The sequence below is a fragment of the Maylandia zebra genome, linkage group LG7 (genome assembly GCF_041146795.1).
Source record: "Maylandia zebra isolate NMK-2024a linkage group LG7, Mzebra_GT3a, whole genome shotgun sequence".
Classification (NCBI taxonomy): domain Eukaryota; kingdom Metazoa; phylum Chordata; class Actinopteri; order Cichliformes; family Cichlidae; genus Maylandia; species Maylandia zebra.
Genome location: NC_135173.1, coordinates 36,558,016 through 36,577,720, shown reverse-complemented (window position 1 = coordinate 36,577,720; position 19,705 = coordinate 36,558,016). Strand labels below are relative to the sequence as shown.

Here is a 19,705-nt window from a genome sequence, read left to right as displayed (position 1 = left end):
CAATAAATAAAAAAAACAAAGTACAAAAAGCATATCTAGAACATCGCATTTTAAAATATATCATCTATACAGACAAAAAAACCTTTGATATCCAGCATCTGAGGCCCTTGGTACATCAAATGATTATGGTTTGAAGAATGACCATCTAAAACTGAGCTCATGGCTCATGAGTGCATTTCATTTACAGCAGAAAGAGTTTCTACATCATCAGAAAATGAATTTCTACAGCGACTAAAATAAGACTGAGGTTAATTTCAGATTTCTGAAAACTAGTGTCACATGATCAAGAAATGGCTCAAAGTGCAGAACTAATTCATGAGAATATACAGGTCTCTGTAGTACGTCATAGGTTTGAAAATAAATATGATCTATAAGACATAATAGTGTAAACAGAGTTATTGTAATGTTTACCAGCAGATAAAAATACATGCTTTGGCCACCTGAGCAGGGCGGGGGAGAGAACTATCTTTGAAAACATCAGCAAAGAAAACTTACAAAGAGGATTTGAGATATTCACTTTGGTTCGACTCAGTTCTTTTGGCTCGTGCCTCGTTCTGCAGCTGCTTTTGAGTTAATGACTCTCAGTCTTAGTGCCTGTGATGACAGTTCACACTAGTAGCTGCAGGACTGAGTGAGCAGCTCCTGGTACTGCAGTCCAGATGCCAACGAGCCAGCCATGTGCCTGGAGGTGTGTTTCATGTGTCGAGCTGCTCTGATGGCTTTGTTCAGTGAGCTGTCCAACGAGCGCTCCCTGTCAACAGACAGTGAGCGTCTTTTCGTCCTCCTCCTCACCTCCCCAGGACCAGTGACCTCGGCAGACATCGGAGTTCTGTTAGGAGAGACGTAGAGGGGGGACGAGTACAACCTGAGGAGATGGTAAAAAGTAAGTAAGGATCAGGACAGAACAAGATGTTTCTATGTAACATTCTCTCAAAACTATATATGAAAAATGTTATGTATCAGAAACTGTTCAATAAACTGCACATAACTTGCACTATTTTGCCCCAAATCCTCATCCAGCAAACCTCTCAGCTGAGAGGGAAAACCTCCCTTCAGCGCAGCCATGTGCACTTAGGGAACGACCTGGCCAGTCAAGCCAGCGAAATCTTCCTTCTGTGTTTTTAGACTGAGGCGATAATGCTGTGTGGATTCTGGACACAGTTTGTCATCTTTAAATTTAAAATTAAATAGAAAATAAGGATATATAAATGAAATCTGTTATTTGCATGTTAATCTAAAAGTCTGGGAAACAAAACAAAAAAAGAAGCAGAAAATGAAAATTTTAGGCTTTTAGGATTTTTGCATACTGTGTCAGATGAGTGTGTGAGCTATGAGACCAGCGCACTTACAGGAGTGGTGGAGGGCACACTGGCATGCACTGCAGCAGTGCAGGTGGAGCTGCAGATGCAAAGAACCTGCTCCCCACTGCTCCATCAGGGGACTCGGCTGGCTGGTACTTTATGTGTGTGGAAGTGTCGGAGAGTCTGTGACTGTCTGCGAACCACAGAGCAGGCCAGGAGCTCCATTAACACTTAAAATAATTGCACTCATTTCATTTACTGCAGACTAAATTTATGAGTCAAGTGGAAATCGGGCATAAATTTCCACACAACTAAACTCTTGTCTTTGTGTGGTGAAATAATGGATTAGCCACACAAAGATAACAGTACATCCTTCTTCTGATAAGGATTTAAACCTCAGTGCTCTGTGCATCTGAAACGCATCTCATGGTCTCTAACCTGGCTTAATGACTTTGTATGATTCGAGGCGTCCGCAGAGAGGACATTGATGGCAGCAAGTGGAGGAATGGAGCATCTCTCTACCGCCACCAGCTGGTCCTGACAGTACAGAGACATCATAGAAGAGGCTTTATGGAGGCTGATCGACTCATTCAAACCATAAAATTAATCCAGATAAAGCTTTAACATTAATTTAAAGATGTTTTTAACCAAAGTGCACTTCAGACACTTGGATTCTGCCCTCTTTGCTAGCAAACATGTTTATCCAGGCATTCATTCTCACGTTCAGGGGATGCTCTGTGAAATGACAAACACTGAGAACAAACAGGAGCTTGACTTCTTCTGCTGTCAGGTTCATCTCCTTTTTCAGACACAGAAACAACAGGATGCTTCCCTGCAATACAGAGAGAGGTTTCCCTCAGCTCAAACCCTCAAGACTGCAGTGTAGATGACTGAGAACCTACATGGATTTATTTAACATGTCTGAACAGGTCCCACTGCAATTTCAAATTTCTGAAGCTGTATTTGACTGAATTTGTCTTTGTGTCTCCAGTGGTGTGGTAGGTGTTCTTACTGTGCTGTGTTCGCCTGCTGTAGACAGTAGTTGTGTGGGAAGAGCAGCTGTCTAGTGCTGCAGATGTTTGAGTGCATCTGGACACCTGAGGCTGTGGTGCACAGGGCTGCAGCGCCGATCTTGTCACTGAAAATAAAACACTGACTCAATAAGTGATAGGGCTTGCCATTAAAAATAGGAGTTAATGAGCATAACAGGCTTCAGAATCAAAAACAGGATGAGAACCTTAAAGGAGACGACACTGTTAGTCCCTGTGAGTGAACATGCTTCGGTTTGACCATACAAGCTTTCATAATGGCTAAATGAAATGAATAAACTGGTATCACTCCGTCTCCCTCCTTGATTTTAATGATCATTTGTTAATCACGATGAACTCACAGTAATCATGTTGTGGCTCTTGTTGGTTTATAGCAGATTTTCTCCTGGCTATTCGTCTCTGTGTGGACTCCTCCGCAACCTCGTCCACCATCTGTGTTTCTCTTTTCCCTGCACTGACATCACTCCGCTGCTCTCTAGACCTGAGAAGTGGAAGAAAACTAAATTAACAGCAAGCAACAAAAAGCAAGTCTGCTATAAATGCTTAAAACTTCACTTGTGACATAACTATGAAATTTCCAAATCAGGCCGTAGAATATAAGATCACATAGTTCATTATGCATCCACAATTATTATTATTAAATAAATAAATAAAACTTTATTTATACAGCACCTTTCTAGACAGAGTCAAAAGTGCAGCACATCAGATAAAAAGTCATAAATTCCAGATGTTGTTAGACATCTGGAATAATTTGAAAAATTTGGGAATATCACCCAAAGCAAGCAAACACAAATCAGGTTTTTAGTGCTCCTACTTGGCAGCAAAGACAAGTGACTGTATAATCCATCACAGTAGACTGACTCTGTGGTTTTATGTGGAGCATTGAAAAGAAAAAAACAAAAACAACCTGAAGCAAGATGAAGAGGAGCTTTGATTAGAGCTGTTATCCTGAGTTGATGGAGCTGATCTAATAGAGCTGATAGGCTTCTTGTTTCTCAGACTATCTTCTAGTCTCTCCTTCAGTTTGGTTACCTCAGCCTGCAGTATCTGGACTGCATCACTAGAGGAAAACAGAAAAAGGATCTTTACAAAATAATCCACCTTTGCAGTTCATATGTAAGCTTGAACTAATGCACTATCATACCACACCAAGTTTTGTGGCCAAATATTGTGACGTGACCTCTAAAATGCTTTACTGTGGAAAATATGCAACTAAACCATTCAGCTGGTAAAAAATGGATGGCAAATATTGATGTAGGTGCACTCGCATTCTGAAAAGAAACAAGAAACACCACACCGTGCAGGAAACAGAAGCTCCTAATATACAACCTGATTCAACAGCAGGCGATTCTGTAATAAAATACATAAAAGAAAATTATAATAAAAACATTACAACTAGTTTTTGGCGTGATCATGTTACTGCATTATTGTAGCAACAGTTATTGTCATTCATCAGAAATCATTAGGATTCACAGCGACACTGTAGAGTGACTATCTACTGCCTCACTCTCAGAGCTTTGTGTTTGTGACATTCTCCACTTGTACTGTTGACTTGTTTGCTTCAAGTCCCATCCAGACACTCACATGCAGTTCTGACTGGAACTCCTTGCTCGTGGAGAATCGCAAAGGTGGTGCTGAGTAGTGGTGGAAGAGCTTGAGTGTGAGCTGTCGAGGAAATTGATAGATTTGCTGTACTGGTCAGTCTTTTCACCTTCAGAGTCAATGCGAGCTGTAGAAATAAGGGGAGGTCAGCAGCTTAAATACTCAAAAAGAGAGAGAGAGCACTACTGATTACTAAGTAAATCAAATTGGAAACTCACTGCCGTCACTTTCAAGTCCAAACTCACTGCTGCCACTCGCCACCCTTTGTTGTCTCAGATTGACACAGCGCTTTGGAGAGCAGGAGGAGGTGCGTCTCCTCACTGCCCTTCTGCATCTCTGTGGTTGGTCGAGGCTGAGGCTAAGTCGGGAGCTCATAATCAGGTCTTTAGCTGTATGACTGTGCAACGGTGAGGAAAAATGAGATGGTGCAAAGACTCGGCCTGTCTGAAGACTCGTGCTTCCTTCCTGAGGCACTGGAACACCGCTGCACCATAATGGACAAAAACAAAAACACAGAAGACTTAATCAAAGAAAAAAAAAAACAATCACTTTAAAACAATAGAAAATCACATCAGAATGTGTTGTGTGTGTTATGGGGTGGGGGATGGCACCTGAGCTGAAATTATTAGTGCAGTAAATCACTATGGAGGAAGGGAGGCCGAGTTGGACTCACCTCTCTAATGCCCTCTGGTGGAGAGGACTGGAAGTTGCAGGAGTTAGACGGCTGCTCTCTGAACCAACAAACCCGCTGTCTGTCTCTGGAGAGATGATACCATCCTACAAAACAGAAGTTATACAACATTAATACTGATCATCACACTAGGCAGCTGCAACGAATATGTCAAATCTTTAGTAAAATAAAGTGTTTTGTTAATCATTACAGAAATATTTTAGTATTATTGTAGGGTCTTTATCTCATAGCATAAACCACCTTGAGGCGACTGCTGTTAAATAAAGTTTATTTTTTTAGCTACTTTGAAACTAATTAAACTTTGGCATGTTAAAAAGAGGCAATTCAAATAGTGCACATATACACTGAGTTAGTCCAAGGATATAGGGAGCATTTTGCACTTATATATCAGCTGTATTTAAGAAGTCACCCATAGAGAAACCACTGATTGGTCATTAATTGACACTGTTAAATCTAAGCCTATGCAAAAACAAATCACAGAATATGACGAGCTTATGTTGAGGCGAAGTGAAGAGGAGGAGAGGGACAGGTGCTGCTAGGGTGAGACAGACGTCTCTCACGGAGTCCTTTAGTGCTGCAGGCAGGCAACATGTTCCGATAGCGCACAACTTCAGTTTTTTTATTTCTATATGATAATTGTGCATTATTAAGTGATAAGAACAAGTAATCTGATGCCCTTTAATCATTATGAAGCTGTAATTTGAGATACAATAAAAGATACAATAAATAAAATACGTTTTTGTACAAAGTATCGGTATCGGATCAGTATCGCCGATACCACCCTGAATTTTACTTGGTATCGGATCGGAAAGGAAATCAGTGGTATCGCACATCACTAGCGCTGATCTGTCAGCTTGTTAGTAATAATAATATTATATACAATATATTAATTAGCACAAGGAAAATGCATGAGTAAAACAATATATAATAGGCTATACCTAGCTAACTAATTTGCTAAAAATGCTAATGCAATAAATAGTATTCTGCCAGTGTAGACATATGACAGTATGTTGCTTTAATAGTGCCAACAATATGTGTATGTAACCAGGTTCTTCCTTTTAGTAAAATTTAACTGTTGTTCAGTATTTATCAGCTCCAAATCCAAAAATGATCAGCTCATTTTCACTCAAGCTTGGTAGAACCATACACCATACAGGCCATAAAAAGCAACAGTTTTACTCGAACTGATACAGGATAAGTGACCATCAATATCACTGACCTGAGAAAACACTCTCCTGCCCCCAGCCTGAACCTCGGAGCTCCTCACCTCTGACACTTTTACATCTCCGAGGCTACTCAGACTGCTGCTGTGAGACTTTCCCACCTCTACCCTCTTTATGTTACTCTGACGAAAAACAGGAAACATCATGAGCCGGCTGGAGGCCGGGCGAGGACTGGACCTGCTGTTTTGCTGTTTGTTCACGTCAGAAGAATAGCCCTGATGGTCTGATTGTGCATTCCTGTTAACAGATAATTGGAGAGAATTTAGTCCAGTGGTCGGAGAAATTAGCTTCCTCCCAATTGTGTATTTTTTTTTACTCAATTTTTTGTCCAATAGAAAAAACAAACTGCTGCTGGTGAAAATGCAGACCATCTTGCCTTTTACTTTGAGACTAACCTCTGAGAGAGAGTTTTCCAGACTTCATTGTTTCCAGTTTCCTGTCTGTCCTTGTGTTCAGACTGCATGTTAGTTCTTAAAGCAGGAGAGGAGAGAACTGCTTCATTCAGGCTACGCTCTAGAAGTTTGGGAAGCTCCTTGATGCTTCGGTAGCTAAACAGATGGAGGAGAAACAGTTAAATAATTAAAAAGTCCCAGCTGCAGGGCTCCTTATTGATCAGATTTCATGATATTGATGCATTTAAATATAGCTACTCACTGATTCACTGCCATGGTAAAGTCCTCTGCAACACTTTTAATTTTGCCCTTCAGAGGATTGAGGTAGAGAGTTTCTTCATCCTCTCCCTCGGACTTCTCTTCATCGTTCTCTTTACAGGCTGAGCTCACTTCTGCTTCCGCTGCCCCAGAGAGCAGAGGCACAGGCAGGACCTCAAAAGAGAAAAAGAGAAAAGTAATTGACAAGATAAAGTCTGGTAAAGCTGTGATCCTGTCCTGAACAGGGATTTCATCATAAACCAAAAATAGTCCAATTTTGTGAAATAAAAATGCAAGTTTTCCACTACAAACCACATTAAGCAGTTAAACACGTTATGTATAACACACTCACAGCACTCACAGGTGCAATTTCAGCTTTTTCCATTTTGCCTAAGGACAGTTCCATATAACAGTACACTGGAGGAGCTGGGATCTAACCACTGACCTTCTGATTTGTGGTAATCAACCACTCTGCAGATGTCTGCCTTGTAACTAGAGTGTGAATGAATGCAATTCCCTACACTCACTGTGCTACAAGGGCACTAAAAACACATACCTCCTCCACACAGACTAGGTTTATTACAATTTTCCCACGCTGCTCACAGAGTCATAATAATCCCGGCCATACACAGAATAAAATGATGCTGTTGCTACCTGTGGGTGAGTGAAGGTTACAACATCCACAGAGAGGGCAGATGGTGTGGTTGGTTGAGGAGGTGGAGAGGGGGGAGTAATCCAGGTGGGCTGATCCGGTTGCATCTGTTCCACCTGCTCCTTCAGCTCGTCCGTACGCAGCCCACACTGAAAGATCAGCCCCTCTAACTCCCTGATGCATAACATACATGTTAAAAAAGAAAAATGAATCAAAACAACTGAGTAATGAGCACACATAAATGCAAAATATAAAATGTATTCAGATGTAATGCTGGACATCAACATTACCGTTCTGGGTCAAACTGGCTGATTTCTATGCCTCGCTGCTGCAGGAGTTTGTGCTCATCCCTCGCCAACAAGTATCCCCTCTCCAAAGATTCGAGCCCCTCGGCAAGCTGAGCCATACCCTAAAAGAAAGAACTTTTATGTATTCCATTCAATATATGTTCCCATTAGATGTGATGTTTAAAAACCTAGAGAATTCTGCTGTGCTTTTGTTGCTTTTACCTCAGTTTGTTCAAAAGGTTGAAGTTTTTTGCTTTTACGGAGATCCTCAAACGTCTGCAGCTGAATGAAAAATCAAAAGGTTTATCATTGATTAACTTCCTAAATGACCATTATTACCAGCCAGCAAATCGGATCATTCTCATCTCTAAAGATTTAATTGGCCAGTTACCTGCTGCAGAAATGTTTCGGCCTGGCTGAACAGAATATTGGCTAGCTGCTGTCCAAGCTTAGAGCCTGGTTCGGTAGGACCGGTAGCTGAACTTCCTGTTACATGGACAAACAGATTAGAAGGAAAATGCACACAATGCCTGTTGTATACAATCATCAAAGCCAGAGACAGTTCACCCAAAAATTCTAAATATCTGCAGAGTCATTTCTCCATTCAGATAATTGTGGTGCAAGCTGCCCGGTTTAAAGATACTGACTAATACAAGATTTAGCAGCAAAGAAGTAACCATTAAATAAAATGAAGATACCCTGATCTGTCGTGGGTTTCTGAGCCCGAGGAAAATCAAATTTTAGCAACTTTGAAGCACCGCAGTTTAGTCCTGATTGCACGCAGTGGCCGGGATTTGGTGGGTCAGAGTACAGGTTAACCTGGAAGAAACATGAAAAACAAAAACAAACGTGTTCTCAATAATTAATACCTAGCCTGTCTGTATGTGGACTTCTACATTTTGTAAGAGACACACTGTTTCACTGTATAGTACTTTTACCCATACAAAATGAGACTTCAGCAGGTTTTGATCAGTGTTTGTTCTAATTTCTCATTCTAGAAATGTGAAGCGAGTCAGATTAAAAAACAGTATACACACAGCAGGAAAACACTCCCATCTAGTGTCCACAGGTTGTAAGCTTTCACTAAGGCCTCACAACTATTCTGACTAACACATAAGGAGGGTACTGAGGTAATTAAGGGCAGGGGAGAATAACAGAGTTTGGAAAAAAATGAGTTAAACATAGTCAGTCATCAGCCAACCAAAGTGTGAAAATGAGCTTGACAGTCACTCAAAGCTGTAAATCTTTATGACCTTTAACGGCTCTCAGAAGGCCCTTTCCCCACACACACACAGCCTACATATTGCAAAAGTAAACAGCTGCATGGCACCTACAGGGACACTTTAATATACAATTAAGAGACAACAGAGATTAATCAGAAAGACAAAAACCCCACTTAAAACCTAAATTCAGATCATCAATCAGACTGGAACCAGTCAGATTTCTTATTAAACTGGTTATAAGCTCAGCTACAAAAGGTAAATCTACTGGAACATATGTCTAATCAGAAAAAAATACTTACTAACAAATATCTGCAAATTTTGTTGTAAAGGAACTCCTCCCACCCTGCCTGGGTGAGGGGAGGATAGAACAGATGGTGGTTCAGTTTGTAATGAATGAGATGGGAGAAAATGGAGGTGAGGAGTTCAGTAAGCTGATTTCAATTAGTGCTGAATGTGAAGCGCTGCAGCACAAACAGAAATGAGCCACCAAATCTTTAAATGACCCAATTCCGAACACTTCAGCACTACTCCTGCCTCTTCTGTATTTATTTCAAATCCCACTTTTCTGAGATTTGTAATCATTTGTATGACATACTGCTCTGTCAATAAATGCCTAAAATTTAAGTAAATAAGTTGTATATCACTTTGAAGTTTGGTATTAACTTTAATATTTTATAGTGGCTTAATGGTTAGACCACTAATAATTACATATGATAGTGAGATGTACTGTTTTTCAATCCACACCATTAAAAGGTGATAAATTATAGCTGGATCTCTAGATTAACTACCTTGGCTTCCAGACGCAGACGATCAATGGTGTTCTCTGCCTCAGCGTACTTAGTCAGCAGTCTGTCGTAGTCTTCCTGCAGCCAGAGGAAATAAAGGAGAAGGAAGTGAGGAGAAGCAGTGCAAAAGAAATGTGACATGAGGAAAAAAAAGTGAGACAAATGAAAATGAAAGGGAATAAAGCAAAAATGGGGGTGGCGATAAAAGAGAGGACTAAAAGACTGGAGCGGAATTTAGGTCCAGTTTAGTCTAATTCATCCTGTGAGGCTGTCAAACGTAAACAAAAGCTGAACATATGAGGACAGCCAGGCAAAATATCTCTGTGTACTTTGGTTTTGGATTTGCTTTTGTTGCTTTTGTTGGCTGTCCAAATAAATGGATGGATGTCTTAATGCTCAGTTTCAGTATAGTAACTGAAACGCTACAGCAGACAGTGACATTCTGGGTAATAATATTAAACAAAATTCATTCTAGAAAATGTATTTGTATGTTGTTGTTATATTATAGTTAAAACTAAGTGAAGAGAAATCGGTGTCTTATTTTCACGTTCAATAAAAAAATGAACAAAATGTCTCCATTATTCAGATTCCACCACTGTGATGAGTTTGATTTGAACCGTGACACTAAAACAAAGAGGAAATAAAGTGGGGCACCCTAAAACTACGAGTCTCATGTGCCATGTGTTTAAATGCGTTTCCCCTATTTTTCCCATTTTAAAACCTTGAGCTGGGAGCTGGGAGCTGAGATGAGACTTTTTCTAAATATATTAGTCCCTTCTGGCATATCCATGTTTGATGTTCACACATTATTAAATTCTAAGTGCGTCCTGTGTGACGTTTTCGCCTTTTGAAATGAAAGCTCGTACTTTAAGTCCAGTCAGTATTGGCATTCACACTAACCTGGAAAAACTCAGACTTCTTCATGACATTTTGACTTGTTATAGTACAAAAAGCACAGATCTTATTACTGAAGCTTCAATTACGTGTCCCAGCAGACCCTGTCAGTGAACCTGTATTCACAGAAATAGAACCTCCCCTAAGCAGAATGCAGCCATCATTACTACAACTTTGATTTTAATACTGGGACAAGTTAGATATCTTCTGTCCATCTCAATCAACTTTAGTGGTTTAAAGTAATTTTACAGAGAACTCTTCCAAACTGAAATACCTCTTAGTCTCTACTAGTACCTGAAGCTGATTGACCAGTGTGGTGGCCTGCTGGTGGCATCTGAACTCCTGAGGCACAATAGCGTTGATTGCACTGGTTGCCTGTCCGTCAGAATCTGGCGAGGTAGGAGACTCACCAGCGGTGTTCAGTAGGACTTCTTTCACTATATCAGCAGGGGATTTGAAGACTATAGGTGGCTCGGGTGATAAGGACTTCCTCGTTAACGAGGACCTGCTCTTGGGGGGCTTGTAACCGCCTTTGGGAAAATGAACTCTGGGTTCGACCTTCGAGAAGTCTGGTGTGTGGTAACTCAGAGGCCCCTTTCTGGAAAAAGAGAATTGTGATGTATGAAAATAGAAAAGAGCAAAAAGAAAGCCCAAATAAAATGGTTAATAAAATGTGTTTTACCTAGATTCGTCCTCTGCAACAGCATTGCTCCTGGTTCTAGGCGTTACCACGTCCCTGTCACGACGTGTGTTCTGTTGTTTGTTGGGCCTGACTGTGCCGGGGGAATGAGTTCTTGAATATGCAGCCTCAGGAGAGTGCTTCCTTATCTTTCTTGGTGTGGGAGTGGGGTGACTATGCTCCTTATCTCTCTTTCCTGATTCTTTTCCAGGGCCATTACTTAATCTCCTGTAATGATTTGAGATGACCTGTTCAGAAAACAATGCTGCTGGCTGAGGCGAAGCCCTGAGCTTTATCTCGGGACAGCGAGGACTGGAGTTGAGGCTCACGTGGCTACTGTTAGACTCTTGAAAACTTTCTGTAAAGCTTATTTCTGGAAAGGTTTCAGCTTCAATTCCTGGGGCAGTATTTAATTCCTCGGCAGTGAAATGCAGACGATGGGGTAAGGCAGAACGGGAGGCTGGACAGGAGACACTGTCCACAGCATGCAGCTGAACGCTAGAAGATTGTCCTGAGCTGATCTCTTTTTTCTCTTCTTTATCACGATATCCTTCAGCGAGTCCTGCCAGCTTTCTTCCAAGCTCCCCTGATGTTCTAGTGTGCTCAAATTTCTTTTTACTCCAATCACTCCTCCCTCTCTCTTCTCCATCTTTGTCATCATTCGTCGTGTCGTGGTGTTTGTTCCACTCAGAAAGATGCTCTGCTACCTGCTCCTCCATTCTCCGCCTCACCTCCATATCCTCTGACCACGTTTTTAACTCATCTATAATTACAAAAAGAAGAAGGCATGAAAAAATAATAAGGAAGCAAAAAATGTGTTGCGCAACAAAGGACTGTGTAGTTTTAATGAATCACACAAATGTGCACCGTCTTTGGTCTTCAAGCGCAATCAGTTCCATGACTCCAGCCATCAACAACCAAACTTATTTTAAATTTGGCAGTTTCCCTTAAGGTCATCATGTTGGGGACCCCTCCTCCCCAAAAACCTCGCCAGCGCTTCTGCAATTTTTTAGCTTTCTCTGCTTTAGACAGGTTCACGGATCAGTAGTGATGAGAGCTTTGTCTCAGACCACAACTCTGTACTAAACTGCTTGTTTGTTCCTTATTGTCTAAAGCCCAAGGTGGCACATAATGTGAGGAGTAGAACCAAGGGGATCCATGCCATTATTCAAGATTCACTCGGTTGTTCACGATGACCTTTTAAAAGTGTTACTGTTATGTGTCAAGGTGTGTGAGGAAAATATTCTGAACAATGTCAGTGTTCACCACAATCCTACTCACTAGATTTGGCTAAATCCCGTTTTGTTTTGACTTCTCAAAATTGCCCAAAGAGACTAATATGACGGGGAGACAGGCAAAATTTTGTGTGTATTTGTAAAGATTTTACAATTGTAAATTACTCTCTACAGTAGAACCAAACAAGCAGGGACCTCTTTTAATCACCTGATGACAAAATAATTAGTATCTCGAGAACAAAGACAGAATTTACATTTTTCAGTTGTCAGGATTTGTTTGTTTTCTATCATCTTAAGCATATTATTTTTAGGTTTTAGAAAATATAAAATATGAGAAAACAAAAAAAATGAAAACAATTATTCAATTGTTATTCAAACAGGTCTCAGAATTAGGTGTATTCAAGTGCTTTAGAGTGGAAACTAAGAAATGAAGGTCAAGAAAAAAGTTAATAAATTATAAATGAATGCTCACAGGATGACAGTTTTCCTGTATCTTCTTCTGTTGGTTTATGGTGCGACAGATGCTTACTCAGCTTGTAGATCATCTCCTCAGACGGTGTGTCCCTCTCAGCCACACTATAATCTGCCTCCTCTGGGGTGAGGGATCCAGGGCACCCATCTGAATTGCATTCCTCCAATTCCACATTTTCAAGTGCCTCTGACAGTCCAATGATACCATTCTCATCCATTTGACTAAAAAAGTCATCCTCTTCTTCTGCCTGTTCTTCATCCTCTTCATCCCACTCATCCTCTGATATAGCAGTGCTATTAGGTGAGGAGTGGACCGGGGCAGGGGTCCAGAACAGAACCCCTGCTGTGGTGTTCTGTCTTGTTTCCATTCACCTTGCAGCCTCTCTCAGTTCTTTGTTTTGACTTCAGTTACTGTTTCAGCCAGGCCTGGGAACCTTTAGCATCTTTTTTAGTTTCTTTGGCTCTGTAGCCACTTTCAAAACCATGGTGGAGGAAGTTTACAAATTGCGGTAGAAGTCATTGAGCTGGTGGCAGCCCAGAGGTAACAGCTACAGACTCAGTGATTACTCTTCAGTGCTGAGGAACAGGAAGCATTTGGATGCAATACCTGAAACACAAACAAGCAACCGATACTTATTTCACTACATGTAACACTTTGTAATGAATCAAGGTTAACACACCTTGAGTAGCACGATTTGTTAATGCAGAAGATTTGAGGCTAACCCCAATTCCTAATCTATTTTCCATTGAAATAATTTAACAAAAAAAAAAAAAAATCATGTCACAGATAAAAAACAAACAAACAAACAAAAAACATCCTAGACATAACAAACACAATAAAGCCATGAAAAAAGAAAGAAATTACAACACTCTTTATTTGCTTACTTGCTTGGTTTAGGTAACGGCAATTATTTCCAATTAAAATAAACAAAAAACAAAAATTAAAGTTCTAAATTGTCTAATCCTTCAGTCTAAAAGCTTTTCTGTTCTCTTTATCAGTGCTTGTATTTTATTTTATTTGCATTGTACTAAACAATACAGTCAAACTCATTGGAGAGAGCTTTTAATGCCATCTACACGACTTTTTTTTACTCTGTTTTAACACTGATCAAACTCTGAGACAATAAAACACAAACAGACTTGACCAGGATAATAATAATCAGTAAATTCAAAACTTAATACCTTTACTATATACATAATTAAAAATGTTCATAAATGTAATCATAGATGACAGAATTGGAATACACATATAATCTACCAGCTAGATGCTGCTACCTTTAAGAAAAGGCTCCTGATTATTTAAAGCTTAGTTGACTGACTATTTCCTTTGAAAATGTGCAGTTCAAACACTGACTCGTGATATTTTAGGATATCATGAGAATATTTACAATGCAGCACGTATGGACTGGTTTCTAAGGCGACATGAACTTTGTGTTTACACCACTGATTTAGAATTCTTTTTATTGCCCCCTGCTCAAATCCTGTACCATCTGCTCACACCGTACAGCTTTTACACACACTACTGAATTCATCTCAGTTGCTTAACTCACAGGAAACAAACACAGTATACAGGTAACAGATCCTCGATTAGTCTGCTAGTTCAAAATGTCACATAGCAAGTCTCCCAAGAATTAGCTTGGAGCTGCAACACTCACTATGGCAACTCCACAACATGAGCTCAAGTTGTGTTTTCAGAGTGTGCAGTTAAACATCTCTGACAGCTATACAGCCAGTGGCTCACTCCCAAAGCTGCATTTCAATGTGCTAGAGCAAGGGTGGGCAATTAATTTTCCCAAGGGGCCACGTGAGAAACTGGGACCGTTGTGGAGGTCCAAAACAATAAGCTTATAAAAAGATACAATTAATACTGAGCAGAACTGAGTTCAACTTGGTGGTGCAGTCCTCCTAATTGCCAACAGGTCTCAAAGAACATCAAGACCATGCATATTTAAACTTTAAGCTATTTGGATTTGATTGCTTGAGCAGCAAAGTCACACTGTGTAATTATCACTTACTTCCACTTCCACTTACAGAACAGCTATTTCATAATGATGATGTAGCTTGATTATTTTGGTTTTGAGCCAGCAGGTCAGGAAATAACAACTGCATACTGGGTCATGGACTTTAACATGCATCAATGACAGAAGCAAAGTCTTGCAATTAACATTTTAAAACAAAGCGCAAGTAAAGTACACACTCTACAGCACTCACATTTCCATTAAGAAAAGTGGTAACCATGGTTGGTTGCTTCTTTCATCAATATCCCAGATTACCAAAAGAAGATTATGAAGCCTGGTGCTTCTTTCATCTCTTAACTAACATACAAACGTTACACACAAACACACTCAGATTTACCCACAGACGCGCATGCACAGACTCGCATCACGCTGAGCCCTTTCATACACAAATCACTGGCGACTCTCCACACAGGCCAACATGGCAAACTCACCATGCATTTAAACTAGACCACAAGGAACAAGAGCACGCAGCTCTGCGCATAAACAACATGAGAGGTAGGTTTACAACAACAGTCATTTCAGAATAGAATTGCTTAGAGCGCACAGTGTAATTATGGTATTATTTCTAAGGTTTCTTCCTTCTTGGACAAACACGAATTTTCAGGCAAATGAGGACCAAATCCCCACCAGGCTGTTGCTGAAGTGAAACTGCACAAGCCACAAATTAATGTGATGCAAATATATGTATCACCTGACAGTTTAGAGCTCATTTTATTTTAATAGATTCATAGCCATAATAAAAATTTCTTCACCAAAGATTTTACACACAAAATGAGATTCTATTATTTAAGCCATGCAAACGTGTGGTCAAATTACATTTTTGTTCATTTTTTAAGAAAACTGTATGTGAAAGTCAAGCTTACTGATGCTTTAGCAATAGCTTGCAGTTTAAAGTGTCTGAAATGTGATGTAGAAATAAAACTGTGGATGTCAAGAAAGATTTGCACATTCACTGGGAAGAAAGATAAAGCAAAAACCCTGATGTGACTGCAAAGTGCTTGGAGGACGGTTTAGCTGACACAGTAGCAACAGCTCTCCTTTCATGCAGCATTTATGTACAAAAAGGTTCTACATGAAAGAATCATCAGAAAAACTTTACCTGCTACCTCATCACAAATGTCAGTAGAGAGATGATGAACAGATAAAGATCTTTAGTTACAACCATTTTGGAGAAATAGAAGGTGGGGAATATTATTAAAAGAACACATTTCCTACTGAGGACTGAGGTCGAAATACAATTATTATGAATTTTAATAATTCAACTAATCATGCAGTCAGCCCAGAAAAGTAAACTAAAAAGATACAGAGCTTCCAGGATAATTATCCATGTAATGGGAGGAAATAATAATAAAATTAAAATGAGGTAAGACAGCATAAAATGTAATTCCTAAATTCAGAAGCTTTTACATTATCTGTATCTATAGGAGCTTCATTTTGGTGAGGAAAAAGAAGCACAAAAAGAACTCACCTGTTACTCTGCTCATAACTCCATGTTCATGCCCAGGAGAACTAAGTATTTAACTCAGCTGCCAGATTTTGGGGGGGGGGGGGGGGGGGGGGGGGTAAGCTGCTCTAAATCCCTGACAGGGGGCTTCACCGATTGTAAAGAGACAATAATCATCATGCAGAACACGAGACTGAAAAAACTCGGTGCTACAGACAAACTAATCACAACCAGATGGTGAGGCAAGCCAAGAATACATGTATGATGCACCGGTAAGCTGGATGTTCGGGAAGGACAGATGAGGAATGACAGCGTGAGAGAAAAAAAGGATAGATGATACGGAGGAAGAGGAGAGAACAGAAGAAGAAAAGCTGTCATAAAATCAACAGGGAATATATATGTTTTCACAGAGTGACACTTGCTGAATTTTGAGCACACAGTGAACAGAAGTGTAGGTGGAGCTGCCCCACAGAGCACCGATCTGTTTAGGAACACCTAGTGAATAAGATATGGCAGCTAATCTCCTTAGGAGGCACAGGGAGCACTGAGGACACAGGATGAATATGCAGAAGGAGCCGCTCAAGAGAGTGATTTAATATTTTTACTGTTATTTTAAATACCACTGAACTGGAATGCTCTGGCATTGGACTTTAGACTACAAGCCATATTTAACAATACATTCATTCAGTGCTTTAAAAGTGCTAATTAACCTAACCAAAGCATGTCTTTGGACCGTAGGAAGAAGCAAAAGTACCAAGAGGAAATTCAAAAAGGCAGGGAAAACAGGCAAACTCTACGCAGAAGGACACCAGCTGGGATTTGAACTAGGAAACTTCTTCCTATGAGATTATAATACACTGCCCACAATGACTGTTGACTGGTTGACTAAATTGTGCAGTGTCAAAATACGCTGTCATTCATTGAGCAAAACATTGGCAACTTTTGTAAGCAAAAAGGCGATTTTTTTTGGCAGAACTGGCAACAAGTCTGGACCTAATTTTGACCATGTGCTTTTGACTATCCAGCCTCAATACTCTGCCTTACCTGCACGTAACCTGTACGTTACAATGTTTTCCATCTTTATGCACCTTCTTACTTCATACTCCCAGCGGACTCTGAGTTCAATAATATTGACATACTAACAACATTTTCAGCTTCCTCTGGCAGAACAAAAGGGTAAATAGACTGGTGCATGTATAATTTTCATCTACACTTACTAAACACTTTTTTTAGGGCTTTTTTACACTACAAGCTAAACCCATGAACAGACTGAAACACTTTTATCACACACACACACACACACACACACACACTCTGAAAGGAGTGCATAATTTGGGATTCAAGGACACATCTAGATGCAGACTGGAATAGCCCCGGAGCGAACAACTGACCTTCCAATTAGTAGACGGCCCACTCTACAGCCTAAGCCACATCACCCCAGTAGTGCTGTTAACTTGCTGTTCAGTGTCTCTAAGGTTTGCAAAATGATAATAATATGCAGTGCTAAAAACCAACTGTTAAGAAATCACAGTACAGTATAGCTGTATAGCAGTATATGTTAATAATAATAACAGCAATAATTACAGAATTCAAATGTTAAGGGACTTAAGATCAAGTAAAATCAGGTAAGGCTTTTCTTATACAAGTATATTTTGAAATGTGACTTAAAAGAACTGACTGAACCAACTGATTTCATAGCCTTGATTAAAAAAATGCTCTGGCCTCTTTAGTTTTCAGTCTAACCCCAGGAACAGACAAAAGACCTCTCCCCAAAGAACTTAAAGCACATACTGGTGCAGATGGTACTAAGAGGTCAGAGAGGAACCACTGCCTTTTTTATTGGTTTCTTCCAGCCTGGCCTCAGAGCAAACAATAGGAAGTATACTTCACGGCATCAACACTTCTTTCATTCAAAAGAGGGGACAGAGAGAGGACAAAGAGGGGGCATGTCACCATGGCAAACTGGAAAACAGAGCTCTGAATGAAAAGTCAATTAGTGTATTTGAACCCTAACCATGATTATGGCTTTATATACCTAACAAAGAATTTGCTATTGCCTAAACACAGCAAGAACGTAATCCTGCATTAAAAATCTAGGCAAAAATGAAACATGTTTGAACCAGCCACCGTGCACATGGTGATATGATCTATGGAAGTTTACCCAAAATATACTTTTAAAATTTCCACGATTGAATTATCAGATAAAAAGATACAACATCCAGTGTACCAATCCTTGTTTCTGTTACTCTATGTCAATGAGACTAAATGAACGCACTTTCAGTATTAACACTATCATATATTCCATGACAGTTACAGAAAAAAAAACAACTAAAGTTTGGGTTCAGGTGGTGACACTTCTAGTGGATGTTAAAAACAACAGCTAATCGTGAGAATTCAACTGGGAGGAGCAACTGATTTTGCATGGAATCACCCCACTTTGCTGTTCACTGTATCCCAAATATCAGTGCTACCAAAAGGAGTTGATTCTGTAGAGATACTGTAAAAACATAACTTCGTGCCTTGGGAAAGCCAGGTAAGAAATCTACAGTCTTCCTTTGATCCACAGTTTCAGGCAGCATCAATATCATTTCCCCCCTAACCACCTCTGCTTTACAACAAGGACTTCCAGTACTATAAAGAAAAAACTTGTTCAGATATACAAACAACCAAGTACTACCAGCCAGTCTGGTGGGCTGTGGGAGCCACAGAGCAAGAACCACCGTTGTGAAGAAATCTAACAGCATTACATTACAACTTACCTCGTACAAACACAGTAATGGGTCGATACTGGAGATGAGATGACCAAAAAGACTTGAGGGATTTCATGATGGGCAGATTTCACAGCATGGGTCGGTTGCCTTGAAAACAGCAAAACTAAAGAGGAGAAAAGACCCACCCCTGTGTCACCATGGCACACACACCACAACAAACCGCCATCAGTAAACAGGGTTCTGGGGGTTTTAGAAAACGGTTAAACAGCTCACTTCACGGTTCGTCGCTGTTAGAGTAACGTTGAGAGTAAACCGTTAGTAAATGTAAGCTAGTTCTACAGTAGTCACTGCCAGTTTTAGAACTTAGTTATCGTTACTATCACTAACTCCTTATTCTCTAGTTAAAGCAAACCTAAAAAACCCACACTCCGACCACTTTCAGCTACATTATGTTGACAGGTTAATTCCGACGCAGTTACACTGCTACACTCGTTTCTCCAATAAAAAGAAAAGCAGAATTTTCTGATAATTATAGGGCTAATTATCAACCTTGGACGTTGGAGGAGCGTGGCACTGATTTAGCTGGAAGAACAGTTACTCGAGGCGAACTACATGGGGAAATATTAGCCCTGAGCTTATACTTCAGGCATTTTATTCTCTTCTAACCACGTCGTGCATAACTTGGCCATTTTTAAAAGGTGATATTGACGACAATGATAACGCTTTCCACCCTAGCCTAAACTCAGTGGTTGAACAAAAGCGTTTGTTGCGACCAGTGAAAACCTGACAG

The 19,705-nt window shown here is 40.1% G+C and overlaps 1 protein-coding gene across 5 annotated transcripts; it reads right to left on the bottom strand.

Annotated features, from left to right (window-relative positions):
* Positions 1-34: 34 nt before the first annotated feature.
* On the bottom strand, positions 35-19,512 carry akna (AT-hook transcription factor). 5 transcript variants are annotated; one of them, XM_012917270.2, is made up of 24 exons: positions 19,189-19,512; positions 18,964-19,078; positions 12,744-13,349; positions 11,040-11,799; positions 10,652-10,955; positions 9,467-9,541; positions 8,154-8,274; positions 7,847-7,941; positions 7,678-7,737; positions 7,459-7,577; positions 7,171-7,342; positions 6,521-6,690; positions 6,262-6,414; positions 5,863-6,103; positions 4,626-4,729; positions 4,171-4,436; positions 3,935-4,079; positions 3,258-3,410; positions 2,692-2,831; positions 2,314-2,439; positions 2,023-2,133; positions 1,740-1,838; positions 1,350-1,494; positions 35-865 (listed from the first exon to the last, which is right to left on the bottom strand). In XM_012917270.2, exons 3-24 carry the CDS (start codon positions 13,108-13,110, stop codon positions 613-615), a joined length of 4,179 nt encoding a protein of 1,392 aa, XP_012772724.2. In that variant the 5' UTR covers positions 13,111-13,349; positions 18,964-19,078; positions 19,189-19,512; the 3' UTR covers positions 35-612. The 5 variants fall into 5 exon arrangements, with proteins under 5 accessions (XP_012772724.2, XP_012772726.2, XP_012772730.2 ...); XM_012917272.2 differs by having other exon boundaries at positions 19,465-19,508; XM_012917276.2 differs by having other exon boundaries at positions 12,801-13,349; positions 18,964-19,511.
* Between the last annotated feature and the right edge of the window lie 193 nt (positions 19,513-19,705).